Genomic DNA, 23,644 nt, shown 5'->3' on the forward strand with positions numbered 1-23,644 from the left:
GCTATGCAGGTACACCCCCCAAACTTGTTACCACCCCTCTGTACCCTTACTGACGGCTAATAGCATTTCATTCATATCTACTATTAGAAATAATAAAGGAGTGGCACAGCACAGAGCCATAAGAATAGAATCTCCAGAATTGTTATTACATGGGGAATGCATAAAGCTATTAAAACAGACAGGTCAGGAGTGGTGACAGGTCCTGTTTAAGCCCTTTTCAAGCCTGGTCATTTAGGAGGTGGCCTCTACTCTGCCTTTGCGCAGGACCCTTCTGCTGAATGTGTCATCTCTGTGTGCATGCTAGTCACCTACACTGACTTTTTTGGATTTAAGACTTACAAACAGCTAAAGACACTTAAAGGCTATGTACACCCTTGGAAGGCAATTTTTGTTTATGATTGCATTTTACTAATTTTGGGCTAAAAATCTAATTTCCAATTGGCCTTTATTAAAACTATTGAGCCATTCTGTCATAAAGGGTTACAGACGTGGACAAAATTGTTGGTACCCTTTGGTCAATGAAAGAAAAAGTCACAATGGTCACAGAAATAACTTTAATCTGACAAAAGTAATAATAAATTAAAATTCTATAAATGTTAACCAATGAAAGTCAGACATTGTTTTTCAACCATGCTTCAACAGAATTATGTAAAAAAATAAACTCATGAAACAGGCATGGACAAAAATGATGGTACCCCTAACTTAATATTTTGTTGCGCAACCTTTTGAGGCAATCACTGCAATCAAACGCTTCCTGTAACTGTCAATGAGACATCTGCACCTCTCAGCAGGTATTTTGGCCCACTCCTCATGAGCAAACTGCTCCAGTTGTGTCCGGTTTGAAGGGTGCCTTTTCCAGACTGCATGTTTCAGCTCCTTCCAAAGATGCTCAATAGGATTGAGGTCAGGGCTCATAGAAGGCCACTTTAGAATAGTCCAATTTTTTCCTCTTAGCCATTCTTGGGTGTTTTTAGCGGTGTGTTTTGGGTCATTGTCCTGTTGCAAGACCCATGACCTGCGACTGAGACCAAGCTTTCTGACACTGGCTAGTACATTTCTCTCTAGAATTCCTTGATAGTCTTGAGATTTCATTGTACCCTGCACAGATTCAAGACACCCTGTGCCAGACGCAGCAAAGCAGCCCCAGAACATAACAGAGCCTCCTCCATGTTTCACAGTAGGGACAGTGTTCTTTTCTTGATATGCTTCATTTTTTCGTCTGTGAACATACAGCTGATGTGCCTTGGCAAAAACTTCGATTTTTGTCTCATCTGTCCACAGGACATTCTCCCAGAAGCTTTGTGGCTTGTCAACATGTAGTTTGGCATATTCCAGTCTTGCTTTTTTATGATTCGTTTTCAACAATGGTGTCCTCCTTGGTCGTCTCCCATGTAGTCCACTTTGGCTCAAACAACGACGGATGGTGCGATCTGACACTGATGTTCCTTGAGCATGAAGTTCACCTTGAATCTCTTTAGAAGTCTTTCTAGGCTCTTTTGTTACCATTCGGATTATCCGTCTCTTAGATTTGTCATCAATTTTCCTCCTGCGGCCACGTCCAGGGAGGTTGGCTACAGTCCCATGGATCTTAAACTTATGAATAATATGTGCAACTGTACTCACAGGAACATCTAGTTGCTTGGAGATGGTCTTATAGCCTTTACCTTTAACATGCTTGTCTATAATTTTCTTTCTGATCTCTTGAGACAGCTCTTTCCTTTGCTTCCTCTGGTCCATGTCGAGTGTGGTACACACCATATCACCAAACAACACAGTGATTACCTGGAGCCATATATATAGGCCCAATGGCTGATTACAAGGTTGTAGACACCTGTGATGCTAATTAGTGGACACACCTTGAATTAACATGTCCCTTTGGTCACATTATGTTCTGTGTTTTCTAGGGGTACCATCATTTTTGTCCATGCCTGTTTCATGAGTTTATTTTTTTACATAATTCTGTTGAAGCATGGTTGAAAAACAATGTCTGACTTTCATTGGTTAACATTTATAGAATTTTAATTTATTATTACTTTTGTCAGATTAAAGTTATTTCTGTGACCATTGTGACTTTTTCTTTCATTGACCAAAGGGTACCAACAATTTTGTCCACGTCTGTAACTGTTTTTCTAACTGTGTGACTGGTATTTTCACTTTGTGCAGGACATCTAATAAACCTTGCATCTAAACTATTAAGAGGTCATAAACACTTATTTAAACACATAGATAAGAACTGAGCTATAATGAGTGTTTAGAAGGTCAGAGAGCAGAGATAAAGAGCCCGTCAGCTCCCTAACTGATGGAAAAGACAGGAAATCCACAGGCTGCTACTACAGCATCTCAGCTATGTACACAAAACAGGATTCCATAATGAAGATGATTTTTAGCTCACAATTAGGGATGAGTGAATCGACTTCGGATGAAACATCCAAAGTCGATTTGCATACAATTTTGTTTTAATACTGTATGGAGCAAGCACTCCATACAGTATTAGAATGTATTGGCTCGGATGAGCCGAAGTTATTACTTTGCGAGACTTCACATAATAAACTTCAGAAATTGATTTAGACTGTAAAAAACATTTCCCGAAATCAAGTTCGGTTCCAAGTGGTACCTTGAAGTCTGAAGTCTATTCGCTCATCCCTACTCGAAATAAGTACAATGCAATATTTAAAAAAATTGCCCCCAAAGGTGTACATATCCTTCAAAGAAAGAAAGAGCTACCTGCAAATAGTTTTCCCATTCTACTAGAATCCAGTCTTGTTCACGGCACAAAATATGTGGCTCCCATACTGTGCTAGTAAACTGTGACAAAAAATTAAGTGCTGGTGGCACAATTTTTTTTTATTGTTTTAAAGTCAAACTTTCCCACAGTGCCATACAGAGATGGTCATCACTCACATCATTCTCTGTCTTCTTTGGGGCTCAAAATCTAAATTCCAAATTAACCTTTCAGTATGTTTTTGGAAAGTGAGAGGAAACCCACAAAAACACAGGAAGAACAATCAGACTCATTGTCCTTGGTCAGATCTGAACCCAGGAATGTAGCCCTACAGTTCTAACCACTGAGACACCGTGCTGCTATAGTAGCAAAGAGAAATACAATGAGAGGAGGAATACCAATTTTATCCATAGACAATAGTTTTGTATCCATAAAAGAAACTCTCAAGATCTATAGACCGAATCAGTGGTACATGTAATAATGTACTGGTTGTAAAAAGCGGAGCTGTCACATGGATTTCCTAGTAAGCGGTCATGCTAAATACATTTGCTTGCACTGTAGTCATGTAATTGTATACCAGGATTCAAGTGACATGCTCAGCCATAGATGTTTTTCTGCTTTGCTTCAAAGTCACTGAAGAATTTGAGACGTTTGTATTTGGATGGAAATATCCTTGAACAGATCCCATTGGAATTGCCCTCGTCTTTGGAGGAACTTAAAATGAATGAAAATAAACTTGGTAGTCTCGAAGAAGACAGTCTAAAAGGTAATTTAGTGTTCCCACAGTGTAATCCTAAACACATCACAATTCTTTTTATATATTTGAATCAGAATAAGTCTGTTATGTTGTTCACAGGAACATGTTATGATCTTTATGAATGTGTATAGTGCATTGACCTGTGCCTATATGTGCACAAGGACTAAAATACCCTTTTAAAAAGCCTACCCTACAGAGTGTACAAGAAGGAATAGAAAGCTGGCATTAACGGCCCATCCATCTAATAAGCATGATTCTTACATTTTAGATCTGAAGAACTTAGTAACTTTGGAACTTGAGGGCAATCAACTGAGTGAAGCCAATGTCAGTCCCTTAGCCTTCAAGCCTCTCCAGCATATGAGTTATTTGCGTATGGGTAGAAACAAATTCCGGACAATACCACACGGACTCCCAGCATCTATTGAGGTGAGCAATCCACCAACAGTCGATTCAATTATATAAATCTTGCTCCTTTGGAGCTCCTTTAAGGAGTTTTTCGAGACTTTAATACTGATGACCTATCCTATAGCTCATCAGTATCTGATCGGTGGGGACCCTGACCGATCAGGTGTTTGAGAAGGCAGAGGAACTCTTAGCTTTCCTTAGGCTGAATGACAACCAGCCGTTAAACTATTTACAGCGCTGTGCTTGGTGAGCATGGAAAAGGCACTCACAGAAGCACCGGTGCCTTCTCAAACAGCTGATCAGATAGTGATGAGCTATCTAGAAGATAGGTCATCAGTATAAAGGTCTCAGAAAACCCCTTTAATTCTCCAATCTCTCTCTGGGGTTGTATAAGCCAACAAACAAAAACTCAGAATAAAACTAACCTTGTAGATCACTAGCTGCTCGCTCTCCTACTTAACAGAGGAGGGTCCTGAGCTAGAGATACTCTCAATGATGTTCAACTGTGAGACAACCCCCTCAACTAAATATTGAGCTTCATGCCTTTTGAATGAATGAAAAAAAAAAAAAAAAGCAATCAAATTGACTACTAACACTAGTGTTTTGGCTTTCCGTTTCTGAGATCCGTTCAGGGCTCTCACAAGCGGTCCAAAACTGATCAGTTTTGCCCTAATGCATTCTGAATGGAAAAGGATCCGCTCAAAATGCATCAGTTTACCTCCGATCAGTCACCATTTCGCGATGTGGTGCGGAGCCAAACAGATCCATCCTGTCACAATGTAAGTCAATGGAGAAGGATCAGTTTTCTCTGACACAATAGAAAACGGATCTGTCCCTCATTGACTTTCAATGGGGTTCATGACGGATCCGTCGTGCCTATAGAAGACATAATACAACCGGATCCATTCATGACTGATGCATGCGGTTGTATTATGGTAATGGAGCATTTTTGCAGATCCATGACAGATCCGCAAAAAACGCTAATGTAAAAGTAGCCTTAAGCAGTTGGAGATGTTCACAGGCACCTTTTCCTCTTGCTTTTTAAAATTGCCCTCTCCATCCTTAGTGAATGTTCCTGATGTGATATCAAGAGTTAGGGCTCATGCACTACATCACAGATACGGACCCATTCACTTGAATGGGTCGGCAATCCAGAAGATGCGGTACGGAACGGACACATGGAAGCACTACACTGTGCTTCCATGGGGTTTCTCTCCATGCCTTCACACTGCAAAAAAATATAGCAAAAAAATGAGTGTGGACGGATCACGGACCCATTCAAGTTAAATTGGTCTGCATCCATCTGCGGAAATCGCACACGGATATTGGCCGTGTGCATGAGCCCTTATGCTGATGTTCCCTGATTAGCTGTCTTCCAGTGCTGCTTCCTCTCTCCTCTCAAACCATGCAATCCCACATACTGCGAATGAGACAGAGACAGCAAGCTTGAAAAAAAGACTCTGGAGATTAGAAACCACACTTTGTATTGATGCCTTCTGAATCAATTATCACAATGCTTTGAATTGGAGGAGTGCTGCACTTTCACTATTTCTTAACCTTTCTAATCTACACAGTTAAAAAATGACTAGTATATATTACACACGCATATACATATTTTTATATACCGTATTTTTCGCTTTATAAGACACAATTTTTCCCCCCAAAAGTGGGGGGAAAGTGGCCGTGCTTTTTATAAAGCGAATACTAGTGAGCGCTTCCATTATGGAAGCGCTCACTAGTATACATTAGGTGCTGGAAGCGGGGAAGAAGCGCAGCAAGCGCTTCCGGAACTCACCCTTCCGCGCACTGTGACCTGATGCTGCATGCTGTCAAGTGACAGTGCAGCGTGGGGCCAGAGAAGACAGAGGAGCGAGATGCCAAAACCAGAGCGGAGCCGCGATCCAGGAGAGGTAAGAGGAGTTTATTTTATTTTATTCTGATCTGAGGTCTGATAGGGGTTAATAATAAAGGTCTGATTTGGGTTAATAATAAAAAGCTGATTTGAGGTCTGATAGGGGTTAATAATAAAGGTCTGATCTGAGGTCTGATGGGGTTAATAATAAAGGGCTGATCTGAGGTCTGATAGGGGTTAATAATAAAGGTCTGATCTGAGGTCTGATAGGGGTTAATAATAAAGGGCTAATCTGAGGTCTGATAGGGGTTAATAATAAAGGGCTGATCTGAGGTCTGATAGGGGTTAATAATAAAGGGCTGATCTGAGGTCTGATGGGGTTAAAAATAAAGGGCTGATTTGAGGTCTGATAAGGGTTAAAAATAAAGGGCTGATTTGAGGTCTGATAGGAGTTAAAAATAAAGGGCCGATTTGAGGTCTGATATGGGTTTTGACAAGGAGGGCAGATATGGGGGTCTCATATGATGTCCTGATATGGGGGTTCTGATCTGAGGATCTGATATGAGGTCGGATGATATTTTTTTCTCATTTTCTTCCTCTAAAATCTGGGGTGCGTCTTATAAAGTGAAAAATACGGTATATATATATATATATATATATATATATATATATATATATATATATATATGTATATATCACACACATTGTATTTTTTATATATTTCAGGAACTCCATCTTGAAAGCAACCTGATAGAGGAGATTGCAGAAACTGCATTTAACCATACTGTTAATCTCCATACTGTTGTTCTACGATATAACCAACTAGAGGAGACAAGAATACCTCCTTTAACATGGATATTTCATAAGTAAGTTAAGTGGCTGGAAAACCAGGGTGCATTTCCAATATGGCCTGCTTTATGTATTGCTATGGTACAAGTACAGGTACGTTAAATTAAAGGGGTTGTGTCACTTCAGCAAATAGCATTTATTATGTAGAGAAAGTTAACCACTTTCCGTCCGCCCATAGGATATAAACGTCCTATGGGTGGACCTCTTTTTCTGAAAGCACGTTTTAAAACGTCCTTTCACAAACAGCAGCTGCACGCTAATCGTGCAGCTGCTGATCGGGTTGCCCGCTGTCAGTGACAGCAGGGCAACCCAGAGATAAGGTAGGGACAGTTCCCAGGTGTACCTGCCTTCCGGATCGCTGCATACACAGCGCTCACCGAGCGCTGTGTATGCAGAGCAGGAAGCGCTGTGCGCTTCCTGTTCCGACCGCCGGGACCGGAGAGTGCAGGAGCTGTGTGAGGTCTTTCAGAGACCTCGATCAGCCCTGCTCTGAGGCTGTACAGCGCAGAATCATGCTGTACAGCCTCTCTGGGGGGTGCATTTCTTCTGTAACTGGGGCTACTATGTCAGCCCCAGTTACAGGAGAAATAAACAGTGAAAAAAAAATGAAAAAGTGAAGCAAATGTCCCCCAGAGGTCTTGTATGACCTTATGGGAGACGAAAAATGTAAAATAAAAAAAATAAAAAATAAAGGGTTGAAAAAATAAAATAAAAAAAAGTTTCACATGTAAAAAAAAAAAAAGTCCCCAAGTAAGGAATAAAAAAAAAAAATTTAAAAAATAGAAAAAATAAAATAGACATATTTGGTATTGCCGCATCCGTAAAAACCAGCTCTATAAAAATATCACATGAGCTAACCCCTCAAAACAAGCAATTTTTGACACCAAGTGATCGAAAATGCGTATGTCCCACAAAATGGTACCAATAAAACTGTCACCTCATCCTGCAAAAAATGAGCCCCTACATAAGAAAATCTCTCAAAAAATAAAAAAACTATAGCTTAGAACATGGAGACACTAAAACATCATTTTTTTGGTTTCAAAAATGCTATTATTGTGTTAAAGTGAAACAAATAAAAAAAAAGTATACATATTAGGTATTGCCGCATCCGTAAAAAACAGCTCTATAAAAATATCACATGAGCTAACCCCTCAGATGAACAACGTAAAAAAAAGAAAAAAACTGTGTCAAAACAAGCAATTTTTGTCACCTTGCATCACAAAAGGTGCAACACCAAGTGATCAAAAACGCGTATGTCCCACAAAATGGTACCAATAAAACAGTCACCTCATCCCGCAAAAAATGAGCCCCTACATAAGAAAATCTCTCAAAAAATAAAAAAAACTATAGCTCTTAGAACATGGAGACACTAAAACATCATTTTTTTGGTTTCAAAAATGCTATTATTGTGTTGAAGTGAAACAAATAAAAAAAGTATACATATTAGGTATTGCCGCGTCCGTAAAAACCAGCTCTATAAAAATATCACATGAGCTAACCCCTCAGATGAACACTGTAAAAAAAAAAAAAAAAAACGGTCAAAACAAGCAATTTTTGTCACCTTGCATCACAAAAGGTGCAACACCAAGTGATCAAAAACGCGTATGTCCCACAAAATGGTACCAATAAAACAGTCACCTCATCCCGCAAAAAATGAGCCCCTACATAAGAAAATCTCTCAAAAAATAAAAAAAAACTATAGCTCTCAGAACATGGACACATTAAAATATAATTTTTTTGTTTCAAAATGCTATTATTGTGTAAAACTTTAATAAATGAGAAAAATTATACATATTAGGTATCGCCACGTCCGTAACAATCTGCTCTATAAAAATGTCACTTGACTGAACCCCTCAGGTCAACGCTGTAAAAATAAATAAATAGAAACTGTGCTAAAACAACCAATTTTTTGGTCACCTTGCCCCATAAAGTGTTATAATGAATGATCAAAAAATCATATGTACCCAAAAATAGTACTAATAAAACTGGCACCTTATCCCCTAGTTTCCAAAATGGGGTCACTTCTTGGGAGTTTCTACTGTAAGGGTGCATCAGGGGGCTTCAAATGGGACATGGCATCTAAAAACCATGTGGAGTTCCTTTTCTTCTGCGCCCTGCCGTGTGCCCATACAGCAGTTTATGACCACATGTGGGGTGTTTCTGTAAACCGCAGAATCTGGGTAATAAATATTGAGTTTTGTTTGGCTGTTAACCATCGATGTGTTAAAGAAAAAATTTGATTAAAATGGAAAATCTGCCCAAAAAGTGAAATTAAAAAATTTGATCTCCATTTTCCTTTAATTCTTGTGGAACGCATAAAGGGTTAACAAAGTTTGTAAAATCGGTTTTGAATACCTTGAGGGGTGTAGTTTCTACAATGGGGTCATTTATGGGGGTATCCACTATGTAGGCCCCACAAAGTGACTTCAGACCTGAACTGGTCCTTATAAAGTGGGTTTTGGCAATTTTCTTAAAAATTTTAAGAATTGCTTCTAAACTTCTAAGCCTTCTAACGTCCTAAAAAAATTAAATGACATTTCCAAAATGATGCCAACATAAAGTAGACATATGGGGAATGTTAAGTAATAAATATTTTATGAGGTATCACTTTCTGTTTTAAAAGCAGAGAAATTGAAATTTAGAAAATTGCGAATTTTTAAAATTTTTGGGTAAATTTGGGATTTTTTCATAAATAAAGGTGAAATATTTTGACTCAAACTTATGACTATCATGAAGTACAATGTGTCACGAGAAAACAATCTCTGAATGACTTGGATAAATAAAGGCGTTCCAAAGTTATTACCACATAAAGTGAGATATGTCAGTTTTGCAAAATTAGGCCTGGTCAGGAAGGGGGCAAATGGCCCAGATGGGAAGTGGTTAATACAAGCCACTTACTAATGTATGGTATTGTCCATATTGCTTTCTTTGCTGGCTGGATTAATTTTTCCATCACATTATACACTGCTTATTTCCATGGTTACGACCACCCTGGAATCCAGCAGTGGTGGCCGTGCTTGCCCATTATAGGAAAGAGCTGGCTTCTCTGGTAGCCAGGACTGCTGGAGCTCATATAGGCTGGTGCTTTTTCCTATAGTGTCCAAGCACGACCAACGCTGCTGGATTGCAGGGTGGTCATAACCATAAAAATGAGAAGTGTATAATGTGATGGAAAAATTAATCCAGCCAGCAAAGAAGGCAATATGGACAATCACAATACATTAGTAAGTTGCTTATATTAATTTTCTCTACATGATAAATGCTACTTGCTGAAGTGAGACAATCCCTTTAACATCTCCACATCTAAGTGAAACAGTCTGTCAGCAGTTGGGAAGAATAGTACAAACATACCTTTTATGAAATCCCTTTAAAACTGCTGTATAGGTCTATTCAGTGCTGTCTAGGTCTAGGACAGTGACGTACTTTCAATAAGCCCACCTGCACACGACCGTTTTTTTTTAAGGTCCGCAAAATGGGGGCCGTAGGTCCGTGACCGTTTTTTTGTCCGTGGGTCTTCCTTGATTTTTGGAGGATCCACGGACATAAAAAAAAAGTTGTTTTGGTGTCCGCCTGGCCGTGCGGAGCCAAACGGATCCGTCCTGAAATACAATGCAAGTCAATGGGGACGGATCCGTTTGACGTTGACACAATATGGTGCTATTGCAAACGGATCTGTCCCCCGTTGACTTTCAATGTAAAGTCAGGAGTCCATTTTATACCATCGGATCTGAGTTTTCTCCAATCCGATGGTATATTTTAACTTGAAGCGTCTCCATCACCATGGGAACGCCTCTATGTTAGAATATACTGTCGGATATGAGTTAGATCGTGAAACTCAGATCCAACAGTATATTCTAACACAGAGGCGTTCCCATGGTGATGGGGACGCTTCAGGTTAGAATATAGTAAAAGAATTGTGTACATGACTGCCCCCTGCTGCCAGGCAGCAGGGGGCAGACTTCCCCCCTGTAGTTAACACATTGGTGGCCAGTGCGGCCGGCCCCCCCTCCCTCCCCTGTAGTTAACTCATTGGTGGCGAGTGCGGCCTGCCCCCCCTCCCTCCCCTGTAGTTAACCCATTGGTGGCCAGTGCGGCCGGCCCCCCCCTCCCTTGTAGTTAACTCATTGGTGGCGAGTGCGGCCTGCCCCCCCTCCCTCCCCTGTAGTTAACTCATTGGTGGCCAGTGGGCCCCCCCTCCCTCCCCCTCCTAATTAAAATCTCCCCCCTATCATTGGTGGCAGCGGAGAGTACCGATCGGAGTCCCAGTTTAATCGCTGGGGCTCCGATCGGTAACCATGGCAACCAGGACGCTACTGCAGTCCTGGTTGCCATGGTTACTTAGCATTTTGTAGAAGCATCATACTTACCTGCGAGCTGCGATGTCTGTGTCCGGCCGGGAGCTCCTCCTACTGGTAAGTGACAGGTCTATGCGGCGCATTGCTTAATGATCTGTCACTTACCAGTAGGAGGAGCTCCCGGCCGGACACAGACATCGCAGCTCGCAGGTAAGTATAATGCTTCTACAAATTGCTAAGTAACCATGGCAACCGGGACTACAGTAGCGTCCTGGTTGCCATGGTTACCGATCGGAGCCCCAGCGATTGAACTGGGACTCCGATCGGTACTCTCCGCTGCCACCAATGATAGGGGGGGGATTTTTATTAGGAAGGGGAGGGGGGGGCCCACTGGCCACCAATGAATTAACTACAGGGGAGGGAGGGGGGCCGGCTGCACTGGCCACCAATGAGTTAACTACAGGGGGGGTCTGCCCCCTGCTGCCCGGCAGCACCTGCCTGGCAGCAGGGGGCAGTCATGTACACAGTTCTTTTAGTATATTCTAACCTGAAGCATCCCCATCACCATGGGAATGCCTCTGTGTTAGAATACACTGTCGGATCTGAGTTTTCACAAAGTGAAAACTCAGCTCTGAAAAAGCTTTTATGCAGACGGATCTTCGGATCCGTCTGTATGAAAGTAACCTACGGCAACGGATCACGGATGCCAATCTTGTGTGCATCCATGTTTTTCCACGGACCCATTGACTTGAATGGGTCCGTGAACCGTTGGCCATGAAAAAAAATAGGACAGGAAACACGGATCATGGATGCGGCTGCCAAACGGTGCAGTTTCCGATTTTTCTACGGACCCATTGAAAGTCAATGGGACCGCAGAAAAACACGTTAAACGGGACAACGGCCACGGGTGCACACAACGGTCGTGTGCAGGAGGCCTAAAGCTGGAGAATGTACCAATGTATTTATGCCAGTGGTCTGCTGTAAATACATTGAGAAATTTGCTCAGGACAAGCACCATGTTTTTTGAAGCACCTGTCCAATATTTTTTTTTTTTTTTTTAGCTAAAATCTCTTCTGTTTAATAAATAAAAAATTGTAAATTCCTCAGAAATCTGGTGCATTGTGCTCTGCATTGCCTGGGAGTGACTGATGCACACATACCGAGAAATTGGTAGGGCAGGGGGGAGGAGGGTTGGGGAGGCCATGCTAAGTTTTGCTATGGGGGCCTATGAGATCTGTGTACGTCCCTGGATAGGAAATATAAAAAGAAAGGGGTTGGCCAGTGGTAGGATTTTATTTTACACTGTATATAGCACATTGGGGGTTACAAAAGAAGTCATACTCGCCCTCACTGATCCCCTACAGCTGCCATTCCAAAGCTGCTCCACTCCCGTCTGCTCTGCACTTTCTCCAAGCTGGGAGTGCCAGTGACTGGCTGAGCAGGCTTTTCCTGGCATTTACGGCATGCAGAATGTGGACCATGAACTGGAGAGCAGCGGGAACCTCTGGGAGATTGATGAGGATGGTTCCTTTTTAGTTTTCGCCCCTTGAAAGCTCTTATGGTGACCCTTCACAGCCATTTAAATTTTCAGGAACTTCCCTGCCTTAGTACTGGCAATTCTGTCAGCAAATTAGGACATTGCTTAAATAGAATTACATAGCCATATACTTTTTTTTTCAATTAAACAGATGCTACTCATTGTTGCATTTTCTTCTATCATTTTCCCCAAAGGAACCTGGAATCAATAGATCTCTCCTATAATAAGCTTTACCAAGTACCATCTTATCTGCCCAAGTCTTTACTACACCTCGTACTTGTCGGCAACCAAATTGAAAGGATTCCAGGTTATGTGTTTGCACATTTACATCCAGGGCTGGAATATCTCTACCTGTCTTTCAACAAGCTTGACAATGATGGAATAGACCCAACTTCATTTCACGGGGCATATCACTCACTAAGAGAAGTATTTCTGGATTATAATCAGCTAACAACCATACCTGTTGGAATGGAAGACATGAAAGACCTCCATATACTGAGGCTGAACAACAATAAAATTAAGTAAGTGAAAAGCAAAGTAACGTATACCTTTACAGAACATTGTCTAACAATAGAAATGTCACCAGAATATGGCTTCTAGCTAATGCTGCAATATATTCAGTGTTTAGCTAGTGACTGGGGCAATATAGTCACTCCATGTGGTGCCTCTGGCAGCAATGATCCTAAGGAGAATACCTCTGAAAAGATAGGTGCTACAGCAACACTTTTATGATAGCTGCAGTCTATACAAATGCATGGAGTCCCATTATTGGCATGGACATGCAACCAACATATAACAAATCACGTAGAATCCACTAATTTTTCAGAATAAAGTTTTTGTGTGTGTTCAATAGAAGTAGCTGTATATGGAACATGTATATGGAATGGTCAGTTATCCTGAGCTCAGCAGAGTTGGTGGACATTAGCTGCTATGCTGTACTGAGCAATGTAGCTGTTAATCCAACTCTGGGTTAAGATAGAAAACTTCTGCAGAAGTGTCCCTGTGCCTCTGTCTCCCTCTAGCAGCTCACTTCTCCCCTGCCATCTCCATAAACTTCTATGAGCACCATGTGTCTTATCCTTCAGTCTTGGTTCTCAAGATCCTTCATCTTGTTCTCAAGATGAATTTTAGCTGTGAAATGTGTGAGTGAGTAATCCATCTGGGAGGTGGGAGGAGAAAAAGTGTCTCCTATGTGGAGAAAGGGGCATTTTTCTTTAAAGGGATAATGTTTCTGATATTCAGTTGTATTATGGATGTATGCACTTTTGTTAGTATTGTATGTTACATTTCAATTAGTTACATAGCAATTTCAGAAGTGCTAAGCACCATATTTATTTTTGCGTAGGTTCGTGTCTCCAAACTGCATCTGCAGTGCTGACGAAGAAGGGGACTCTAACATTGAATACCTTCATCTGGAAAACAATTATATCAACACGCGAGAAATATCTCCTTATGCATTCTCCTGCATTCGCTCCTATGCTAGTGTTATTCTAAAACCACAGAAGGTCAAGTGACAGACTATGAGAGGTTCAACTTGGAGGAATCCTTTATGTATCTCAGAGCAGACATTCTGTAACTAGGACTGGTCTCCATAAATATGGCAATGCTATGAGAAATACAAAGCATAGACACTTTTTTTAATTATACAGCAGCTCTAACACTGCATTTATTGCAGTTAGGGAGGTTCCACAATTTAGAACATTATCCTTAAACAAGTAAAAAAAATAATCCTGGCCTACAGAAAGCTAATCTCATAACCTTCACCTTCCAAACCCATCATTACTCTATATACATAATTCAGTTGTTGGTCATTGTGGGATTATAAAGCAAAAAAATTCCCATTATATCCCGGTTCCAATAACATTACATTAGCCTCTAAAACGTCTGTATTTTTGATTGCTATGCATTTCTTCCGTCTTTGAAGAACTCAGATATCACAGCAAAACCACTACTGTAGCCACTTTATTTTACCACTTGGACATACTGTATATTCTGCACTACTCTTGTGCGGTAGTTCTCTGATCAAAAGACTTGTCTATAAAGCACACCAGCTTTCCACTGAAATAGGACTTAGCGTCTACAAGCATTCTTTCTACTCATTGCAGATAACCTCTCCATGAAATTTAGCACATACGGTAAATCTCTTCATTGTGACCCTTATAGTAATGTCTGACATGTCATAAATGTACCCCAAGTGGTATGAAATGATTGCTGTGTCTCTGCACCTTGCTGGATCAAGTATGGACACAGATGGGGGAATTGGCTAAAGATTAATAATAAATATATGAATTTAAAAACACTTAACTTGTTACCAATAATTCCCTCAAAAATTGTGGAAAGGCATGCAAGTGATTAAACAATTTATTCTTTGATTAAGGGGAACCTGCCACCTTGGAGATGCCTTTTTAACTGGCGACAATACCTCATTCTTGTACTTATGGAGCTCTGCAATTAGCACTTGTTGCGGTTTTCTAACTAGTAAATTAAAATGCAATCTTCTTTAATCTTAATTTTCTCTAATCTTATGCAAATTAATCTGTTCAAGTCAAGGAGGCCAACGTTTTCCTCCTTCAAATTAAGGTTTCCCCTCCCGACTCTGCGTCCTGCAGCTTGACTGACATTATCTCAGGCAGGGAAAGTCATCCCTAGGTCTCATTAGATCCAACACAGGCTATGTGGTACTCTCCTGCGCATGCCCTGTGAACGTGGTTGTACAAGAGATGCCCATGAACATTCATGAGACTAGTGCTCCTGCACTCTGGCGCATGTGCAGTGAAGACCTGAATCCCGGGAATGTACAACCACTGGGCATGCACAGGAGACTGGAGCAATGGAACTTGCGCGGGATCTAACGAAACCTAGGGGTGACTTTCCCTGCCTGAGATAAATGTCAGTCAAGATGCAGGAGGCAGGGGCGGTGGGGAAACCTTGACTCGGAGGAGGAAAACGCAGGCCTCCTTTACAACTTAGACTTATTTGTATATGACAGGAAAAAGATTGAAAATGGACCTCCATAAACACATGATTAAGCTACTGTAGCCAGTCTAAATGGCATATGCAACGTGGCCACATCGGTCACATCACCGCTGAAGCCAGTCAATGTGACCATGCCCATGTAGAGCCAGATGTGAACACTGCCGGGACCAGAACATGGAGACTCCGAAGGCAGTGTGGAGGAGCAGGTACGAATCCTTAGCTTAGCAAATATAATAAATACTTGGATCCATTTCTTACTTTTTTTTAACAGTTGAAAAGGTACAAGAACTGTATTTGGACATGACTGTTCCTGTTGCTGGAGTTAACAGAAAGTGACTCATGCAGTGTTTTCCTACTCAGTAACTAAGTCTATAGTTGCTGTGCTGTAAAAGTTAAAGAGGACCTTTCATCAGAATTAAACTTCTAAAGTAACTATACAGGCATGTAGAGCGGCACCCAGGGACCCCCCTGCACTTACTGGTATACCTGGGCGCCGCTCCGTTCTCCGGTAATTGCCTCCGGTATCTTTACAGTTAGGCTCCACCCAGGGGAACCTGCCAGCACCTCCTTCTCCCATGCTGCAGCGCTGGCCAATCACAGCGCTCAGCTCTCTCTCAGGCTATGAGCTGAGCGCTGTGATTGGCCAGCGCTGCAGCATTGGAGAATGAGCCGACGGCAGGTTCCCCTGGGTGGAGCCTAACTGTAAAGATACCGGAGGCAATTACCGGAGAACGGAGCGGCGCCCTGGTATACCAGTAAGTGCAGGGGGGTCCCTGGGCGCCGCTCTACATGCCTGCATAGTTACTTTAGAAGTTTAATTCTGATGAAAGGTCCTCTTTAAAAGAAGTAGTCCCTTCCTGATATGGATAATATGTGAAAAGAAAAATATCCCCTGTACATTTGTTATACAATTCCCTTGCATTGTCAGAAATGTGAAAATATTTCCAGTGATTAAATAACTAGCCTTGCAGACTTGCCAGGACAGCAGTCTTCTAGATCATTAGAGAAAGTGCAACATCCAACAGATGCCAGGGCTTCGTTAAGGATTGGCATTATCCTAAACCAAAGCAATCCTTGCCAAAAAATCTAACATTTCTACAAGTTAGAGGAATGCCCACGCATAGCAGAGTACAGTTTGTGACTAATAAATCAATCAATACATGCTTTGTGTAATTTTGTTGCTATTGGAACACAAACTGAAGAGTCAGATAGACTGGTGGGCTGCAGAAATTTCATGAGTGCCCCCACAGTAGTTATGCCCCCTTAGTGGCCCAACATAGAGAAATGCTCTATTAATGCCCCCATACAGTAGTTATGCCCCCTTGGTGCACCTTCACATTGACTAGCTCCCCTCACATGAGTTATGTCCCCTCAGTGCCCCTGCACATAAGCTTTATTTCATAACAATTGTTATGCCTGCTTAGTGCCCCCCTAAGTGCCCACTCACATTGGTTATATTCCCTTAGTACCACCACACAATAGTTATGCCTCATCAGTGCCCCCTCACACTAGTTAGGCCCCTTATTGCCACCTCAAAGCAGATATACCCCCTTAGTACCTTGATATAGTGGTTATCCTCCCTCACATTAGTTATGCCATCACTGTGATCCCACACATTAGTTATTACCCGTTAGTGCCCCCTGATAGTAGTTATGCCCCCCAAGTCCTCCCATCACAATACAGCTGCCCCTTTTGTGCCCCCTTACACTAGTTTTCCCCTTTAATATCTTTCACTATAATGCTGCCCGTTAGTGCCTCAATAATGAAGCCCCTGGAGTTCTCATAAAATAAAAAAGCACTACTCACCTAGAACTCACTTCAACACTCCCATGAACTGAGCACATTCTCCCTGGTCTTGTGTTCTCAACCACTCAGCTTTGCAGGAGTGATGGCGTCACTTCAATGCGACTGCTGCTGGGCAGCGCACGAGCTGGGGAATGGTGATCAAGTGCTTCATCATTGTATTCAACTGTATCTGAGTCCTTAGGACACAGATATAGTTGAACGTGGGAAATCCTTTATCCACCCAAACATCCCGCTGGAATGGTTGGGAGGCAAGAGTCATGTTAGCTGCCACTAGTGGGCCTGCTGAACAGTATTTCTTTAGTTCTAGTCCACATACAATGTTTGTCACTACTTGGGTACACAGCTTTAATAAGACACACATTTGTATGTAAATAACACTAATGGTGTAATTTTCTTACACATCAGACACGAGACAATTAAGATGAATGTTCCTACTTTTGACATTGAATCAATGACTTTTTACAGAGATCAAGGATTCTAGATGACTACTAGGTGCGGAGAGTAAGGGTACTCATACACCTTCATAGCTGTTCTTCCCAACTGTGCATATGTTTTCAGTGGAGAGAGGGGAATAGGCCAATGTCAGCTTATTTCCTATCGGCGCAAAGGAACAGGCATGTTAAAACATAATTCTTCTTTCCTCTAACATCTTCCAGCGGGGGAACAGTCGAGACACCCGCATAAACATGAGCTAGTTAGCTGATCCTGGGAAATTTGGCAGACTTTCCTCTTGAATGTTTGGGTACCTTAACGGGGTTTCCAAGATTTTGATACTGATGGATGATCACTGATCCGCTGTTTTGTTGTTGATTGTGTAGTGCAGGGATCAGCAACCTCTGGCACTCAAGGTGTTGTGTAACTACATCTCCCATCATGCATACTTGCTTGGCTGTTCTCTGGACTCCCACAGAAGTGAAATGAGCATGCTGGGAGTTGTAGTTTCAAAACAGCTGGAGTGTCGAAGGTTGCCGACCCCTGCTGTAGTGGATGGAGTTGTTGAATGCATTGTTGCTCCCACAGAAGTGAATGGGTGCAATTCTGCAGTTGCCAGCTCTATTCACTTCACTATGGACAGAGCTGTGTAGTTCCGGTACTGCGACTAATCAGCTGATCGGTGGAGGGTGCTGGGCCTCCACAGATCTTATACTGATGGCATTTCCTCAGGATATGCCATCAATATCAAAATCCAGGAAAAACACTTTAAAGGGCTTTCCAAGACTAACTTTTTATTTTATTTTTATTATCTCTATTAGAATAAGAAAAATACAGTCCATTTTTTAATACAGAACAAAAATTTTAATTTTTTTAGACATTACTTTCCCCATAAACCAACTAGTTCCCAGCCCCCCTACCCTTGTGATGCGTCTAAGATCCCTCTATCCTCAACGGAAAGCAAGAGAGCAGAAACCTCCAAGCCTCCCATATCTTAGTCCATTTCTCTTGGGCATTTCTTTACTTATAAAAAATATTTTCATAGTTTTTAACCTTATTAACCAAATTTATCCATGTGTTCAGATATGGAACACATCATGAAAACCAGGCTTGAGTAATCAGGAGTCTTGCCAAAAACAAAATTCTAGCTAAACAAATCTTCTTAAATTTATGACTAAATAGCTTAGAAAGATCACTCAATATCCAACATTCTACCGTAAAAGGAATCTGGAGTCTCAATTTATAAGTAAGAAAATTATTAATAGCACCCCAGCATTCTTTTTGTTTTGGACAAGACCAAAGCATGTGCAGATGATGTGCACCAGGTACATCACACCGTGGACACTTGGAGCGGGGGCATACATAGAAATCACTGGGCCCCATAGCAGGAATCTGCATTGGGCCCCCCCCCCCATCTCATTAGCCAATAAAAGACATGTATACATGACCTACAGAAACTGTTAGGGATAAATCTTTTTTTATTTTTTATTAACCAACTTTGTTGCAGTAACTTAAAAACACATCAGTGCTCCTGCCTGTCTGCTTTGGTAAAGCCGGGCATAGATGGCTATGTCAGGCTTTAGCAGAGTGGGCACAGGAGCCCGCATACACATCGCTCCTCCTGCCTCTGTCCACTGTGCTACCAGCGTAATTTTTTCATCACTTCTCTTACCCCCCAAAAAGTAATAAAATGTTATCAAAAAGTCACACACACCAAAATGGTATAAAAAAAAAAATGCGGCCTGCTATTGACTGCCCCCCATGTCGCTGGATGTTTTTATATGCGTGACGCGAGGGAGGTAGTGGCGGCTGTGCAGGCGTCAGGAGCAATGCGGGTGCCGGGGAAGGAGGTAAGTAAGGTGCCCAGGCACTTTGGGGGGCATTATAGGGGTTGGATAACCCCTTTAACTCCTTGCTGATGATGATGTGAGTGATGCCTGTAGGCTCATAGGGGACTCAGGAGGTACATAAATAAATGTACAAGAAAAAAAACATGAGCAAATATAAACATCTGAAAGATCAGTGAAACATATGTATCACCAAAGTACTTACACAAAATTCATACACAGGGGGAGATCGGGTCCATGCCTCACTATGTAGTATCTGTTCCGGACAGCACGCTATAACGAATATATAGCACTATTTTTGAAATATTGGCGAATTCTTGAAGTTGCGATATTCAAGATAAAACTTTGCTATTCGAATATTTGCGCTCAACACTAGTCTTAAGACTATGAAACCAATAGATGGGGCTGTTGACTCATGAACAGCGCCATCTATTGGTTTAATAGTCTTATGACAATACTATTACTCTTGTTATAAGATTATGAAACCAATAGATGGCACTGTTCATGAGTAGTGTACATCGCACATTTTCCATGCAAATGGTTTTTCAGCTGAAAATTTTCATGTTTCTCCCAAAAGAGTTTTTACATGACAAAATTGTATAGAAAGGTTATTGAATATTATGTTAGCACAATCAGAAAACTTTTTGTCTCCCTAATGATATTGATCCAGGTGCGCAGATCCATCCAACAGATCTAAAGTAACTTTGAGGCTTACTGGCTCTCAGTCAGATGAGAGCTGATTTGGAACGTCTCATAGTGCACAAGACTGCCATTGTAAGGTATGCTGACTGTCATCTGTCTCATAGATAGATTGTTGGCTTGCATATACCTGGCTTTTGGCATATAGCCTTTGTGTGGTTGTCTTCAGAGCAGGGGTGCCTGGTTTGATGCTCTGGTCTCCTTTCATTGTATTAAATTTTATGAGAGCACCCGCAGTTTGGCCGAGCATGCTCGCTCAACACTAGTTTTTAGGTTACGGCAGAGGATCTCAAAACTGGAACTAAACAGATCTGTGCCATTGAATACATCCGGATGCATCCATTTTGGCCCCGATCCAGTTGTATTAAATCAAAACTGAACAAACTGGATCCATTATGAAATTCATTTTAAGTCATTGAGCGCGGGATCCATTTTTTTCCTCTAACAAAGAAAACTGAACCGGCACCATTGGCTTACATTGATTTTCAATGACAATGAATGGGGACAAAACGGAACCCTTTAGTTCCGGTTTTGAGTTCTTCTGCCGGATTTTCAAAACCGGAAATTAAAACGCAGATGTGAAAGTAGCCTAAGACTTCCATATTTTGCTGCAAATTGTCTATAGCATAAAATTATGCCATGTGTGAATCTATTATCACAGCCTGAAAAAACAAAATTTTATTGTCATCCATTTAAAATAGGGCAAATCCTATGTGTCCATCAGGCAACTAGTCACCGGTTTTTTTTGGTATAGAGCTGAGCACATGGGTTGCTAGATGGCCGCTAGCACATCCGCAATACCCAGTCCCTATAGCTCTGTGTGCGTTTATTGTGTAAAAAGCCAGATTTGACACATATGCAAATTAACCTGATATGAGTCAGAGCTTGAAAATATGACTCTTCTCTGGTCACACAAGTAAGATATGACTCTTTTATGTTATTTTGCATAGCAAGCAATAGAACTAGTCCAGATTTGGCGAGTGTAGTGGGTCATACATTATTCCCGTGTACACTCTTTAACCTCTTAAGGACACATGACGTACCGGTACGTCATGATGTCCTGGTACTTAAGGACACATGACGTACCGGTACGTCATGAATGGTTCCGATCACCGCCGCTCGGCGGGCGGTGATCGGAACCCGGTGCCTGCTCAAATCATTGAGCAGGCACCTGGGGCAAATGCGCCGGGGGGTCCTGTGACCCCCCCATGTCGGCGATCGCAGAAAACCGCAGGTCAATTCAGACCTGCGGTTTTCTGCGTTTCCGGGTTATTCGGGTCTCTGAAGACCCGATAACCCGGAACAGGATGGTGATGGTGGTGTGATTTCACTCCACCAATCACCATCCAGCGATCCTGAGTGGTGATGGTGACATCACCACTCAGGATCGCTTTCTGATTGGTCAGTGGGCGGTCCGGCGGCAGATTCAAAAGAGGCAGGCGCTCCTCTCCTCCTCCTTTTGTGTTCCGGAGCCGGAGGAGAGAGGAGCTGCCTGCACGTGTCTGCTGCCGCTGCCTGCACCCGATCTGTGCCCCCAGGACCCGATCTCTGCCACCAGCACCCCCCATCAGGTACATAGGGACAGCTAGGGAAAGTTTGGGTTAGGCAGGGAAAAAAAGGGAAAGTTAGTTTTTTTCACTTTTCATTGCATCACCCTAGTTAGGGTGTCTGGGGTCCACAGCACAGCTGTGTGACCCTAGACCCCCCAGGGGTGCTGCCACTTGCCCCCCCCTGCCCCCCCTCCCCCGCCCCCACTTTTTTGGGGTGCAGGATTTATTTTTATTTTTTTGTGTACGCTGACTGTGGCCGGTACTCTTAGTGTCCGGCCACTGTTAGCGCATCGCAGACCCCACCGCTGATCAACTTCGGACGGTTGATCAGCGGTTTTGAATTTTTTTTTCCACATTTTTTGGCCTTTTTTTTAGTCAGTTTATTTTTTTATTTTTTTAGTTTTAGGGTGAGTTCGTGAACACCCGTGCCCCCACACACACGCACACAAAATAAAGAGTTACACACACGCACATATACACGCAGACACACACTCCCCTATGGCCCGCCGGACGTTCTCGGCCGAGGAGGCATACGCCCAGCTTGCCTCCGAATCCGAGAGTCCCAGTGAGGATGAGGATGACCCCACATTCCTGTTGTCATCCGCATCCTCCTCATCATCTAGCGATGATGATGAGCCCCCAAGGCGGCGGAGACGCCGCCAGGCGGAGCAAGGGGACCGCCATGTTAGGGACCCTGTGGCCCAGCCTAGTACGAGCAGCTCTGGGGCTCGTACTGGTTTCCCGGCCCACCAGTTAAATCCACCGGAGCACCCTGCCGGTGAATTTGTCTGGTGTAGCCCAGAGCGATACGAGCCCGTGATTCCTGATTTTGTAGGCCAATCAGGAATCCAGATTTCCACAGTGGGCTACACTGAATATGACTTTTTTCGTCATTTTTTCAGTGACCCACTGGTAAATCTGATGGTGGAGCAGACGAATCTGTACGCCCAACAGTTCGTCGCTCAACACCCGGGCTCCTTTTTGGCCAGGCCCGGTGGCTGGACGCCGGTCAGTGCAGCCGAAATGAGGACATTTTGGGGCCTCGTGCTGCATATGGGCCTGGTCAAGAAACCCAGTGTCAGGCTGTACTGGAGTGGGGACGTCCTATACCAGACCCCACTTTACAGTACAGCCATGACACGCTCCCGGTTTGAGGCCATTCGGAAATGTCTGCATTATTCCGATAATGCAGCATGTCCCCCCCGAGGTGATCCTGCCCATGACCGTCTGTACAAGATACGGCCGGTCATCGATCACTTTGGGGCCAAATTCATGGAGGCCTATGTACCTGGAAGAGAGGTCGCGGTTGATGAGTCTCTCATTGCGTTCAAGGGGAGACTCATTTTCCGCCAGTATGTGCCCACCAAGCGAGCGAGGTATGGCGTGAAGCTATACAAAATTTGTGAGAGTACCTCAGGGTACACTTACAAATTTCGTATATACGAGGGGCGAGATTCCCGGATTCAACCCCCAGAATGTCCCCCCACTCTGGGTGTTACCGGGAAACTTGTGTGGGACCTTATGTTCCCACTGCTGGATAAGGGTTACCACCTTTACGTGGATAACTTTTATACCAGTATCCCCTTGTTCCAGTCCCTTGCCGCCAGATCCACGTTCGCTTGTGGGACCGTGCAGAAAAATCAACGCGGCCTCCCTGCCCTCCCCCTCCAGGTACCTATCCCCAGGGGTGAGACCCGTGCCCTTACCACTGGAAACCTGTTGCTGGTCAGGTATAAGGACAAGAGGGATGTCCTTATGCTGTCCACAATTCATGGTAACGGCATCACCCCTGTCCCTGTGCGAGGTACCGCGGCAACGGTCCTCAAGCCCGATTGTATCGTCGCCTACAATCGGTATATGGGAGGAGTTGATCTCTCTGATCAAGTCCTCAAGCCATATAACGCCATGCGCAAAACC

General features: G+C 42.9%; 2 protein-coding genes across 9 annotated transcripts in view; one reads left to right on the forward strand and one right to left on the reverse strand.

Annotated features, from left to right (window-relative positions):
- ECM2 (extracellular matrix protein 2) overlaps positions 1 to 14,716 on the forward strand; it is a 55,446-nt gene extending 40,730 nt beyond the window's left edge. For all 5 annotated transcript variants that reach the window (XM_044301750.1, XM_044301747.1, XM_044301748.1 and 2 more), the window contains 5 exons: positions 3,353 to 3,488; positions 3,748 to 3,905; positions 6,463 to 6,602; positions 12,612 to 12,938; positions 13,763 to 14,716. In XM_044301750.1, coding sequence (XP_044157685.1) covers positions 3,353 to 3,488; positions 3,748 to 3,905; positions 6,463 to 6,602; positions 12,612 to 12,938; positions 13,763 to 13,931 — 930 coding nt within the window. In that variant the 3' untranslated portion in view covers positions 13,932 to 14,716. The remainder of the gene's footprint in view (positions 1 to 3,352; positions 3,489 to 3,747; positions 3,906 to 6,462; positions 6,603 to 12,611; positions 12,939 to 13,762) is intronic.
- LOC122943759 (centromere protein P) overlaps positions 1 to 23,644 on the reverse strand; it is a 400,675-nt gene that overhangs the window by 98,215 nt on the left and 278,816 nt on the right. The window lies entirely within an intron of this gene.

Source organism: Bufo gargarizans, chromosome 7 (genome assembly GCF_014858855.1).
Source record: "Bufo gargarizans isolate SCDJY-AF-19 chromosome 7, ASM1485885v1, whole genome shotgun sequence".
Taxonomy (NCBI): domain Eukaryota; kingdom Metazoa; phylum Chordata; class Amphibia; order Anura; family Bufonidae; genus Bufo; species Bufo gargarizans.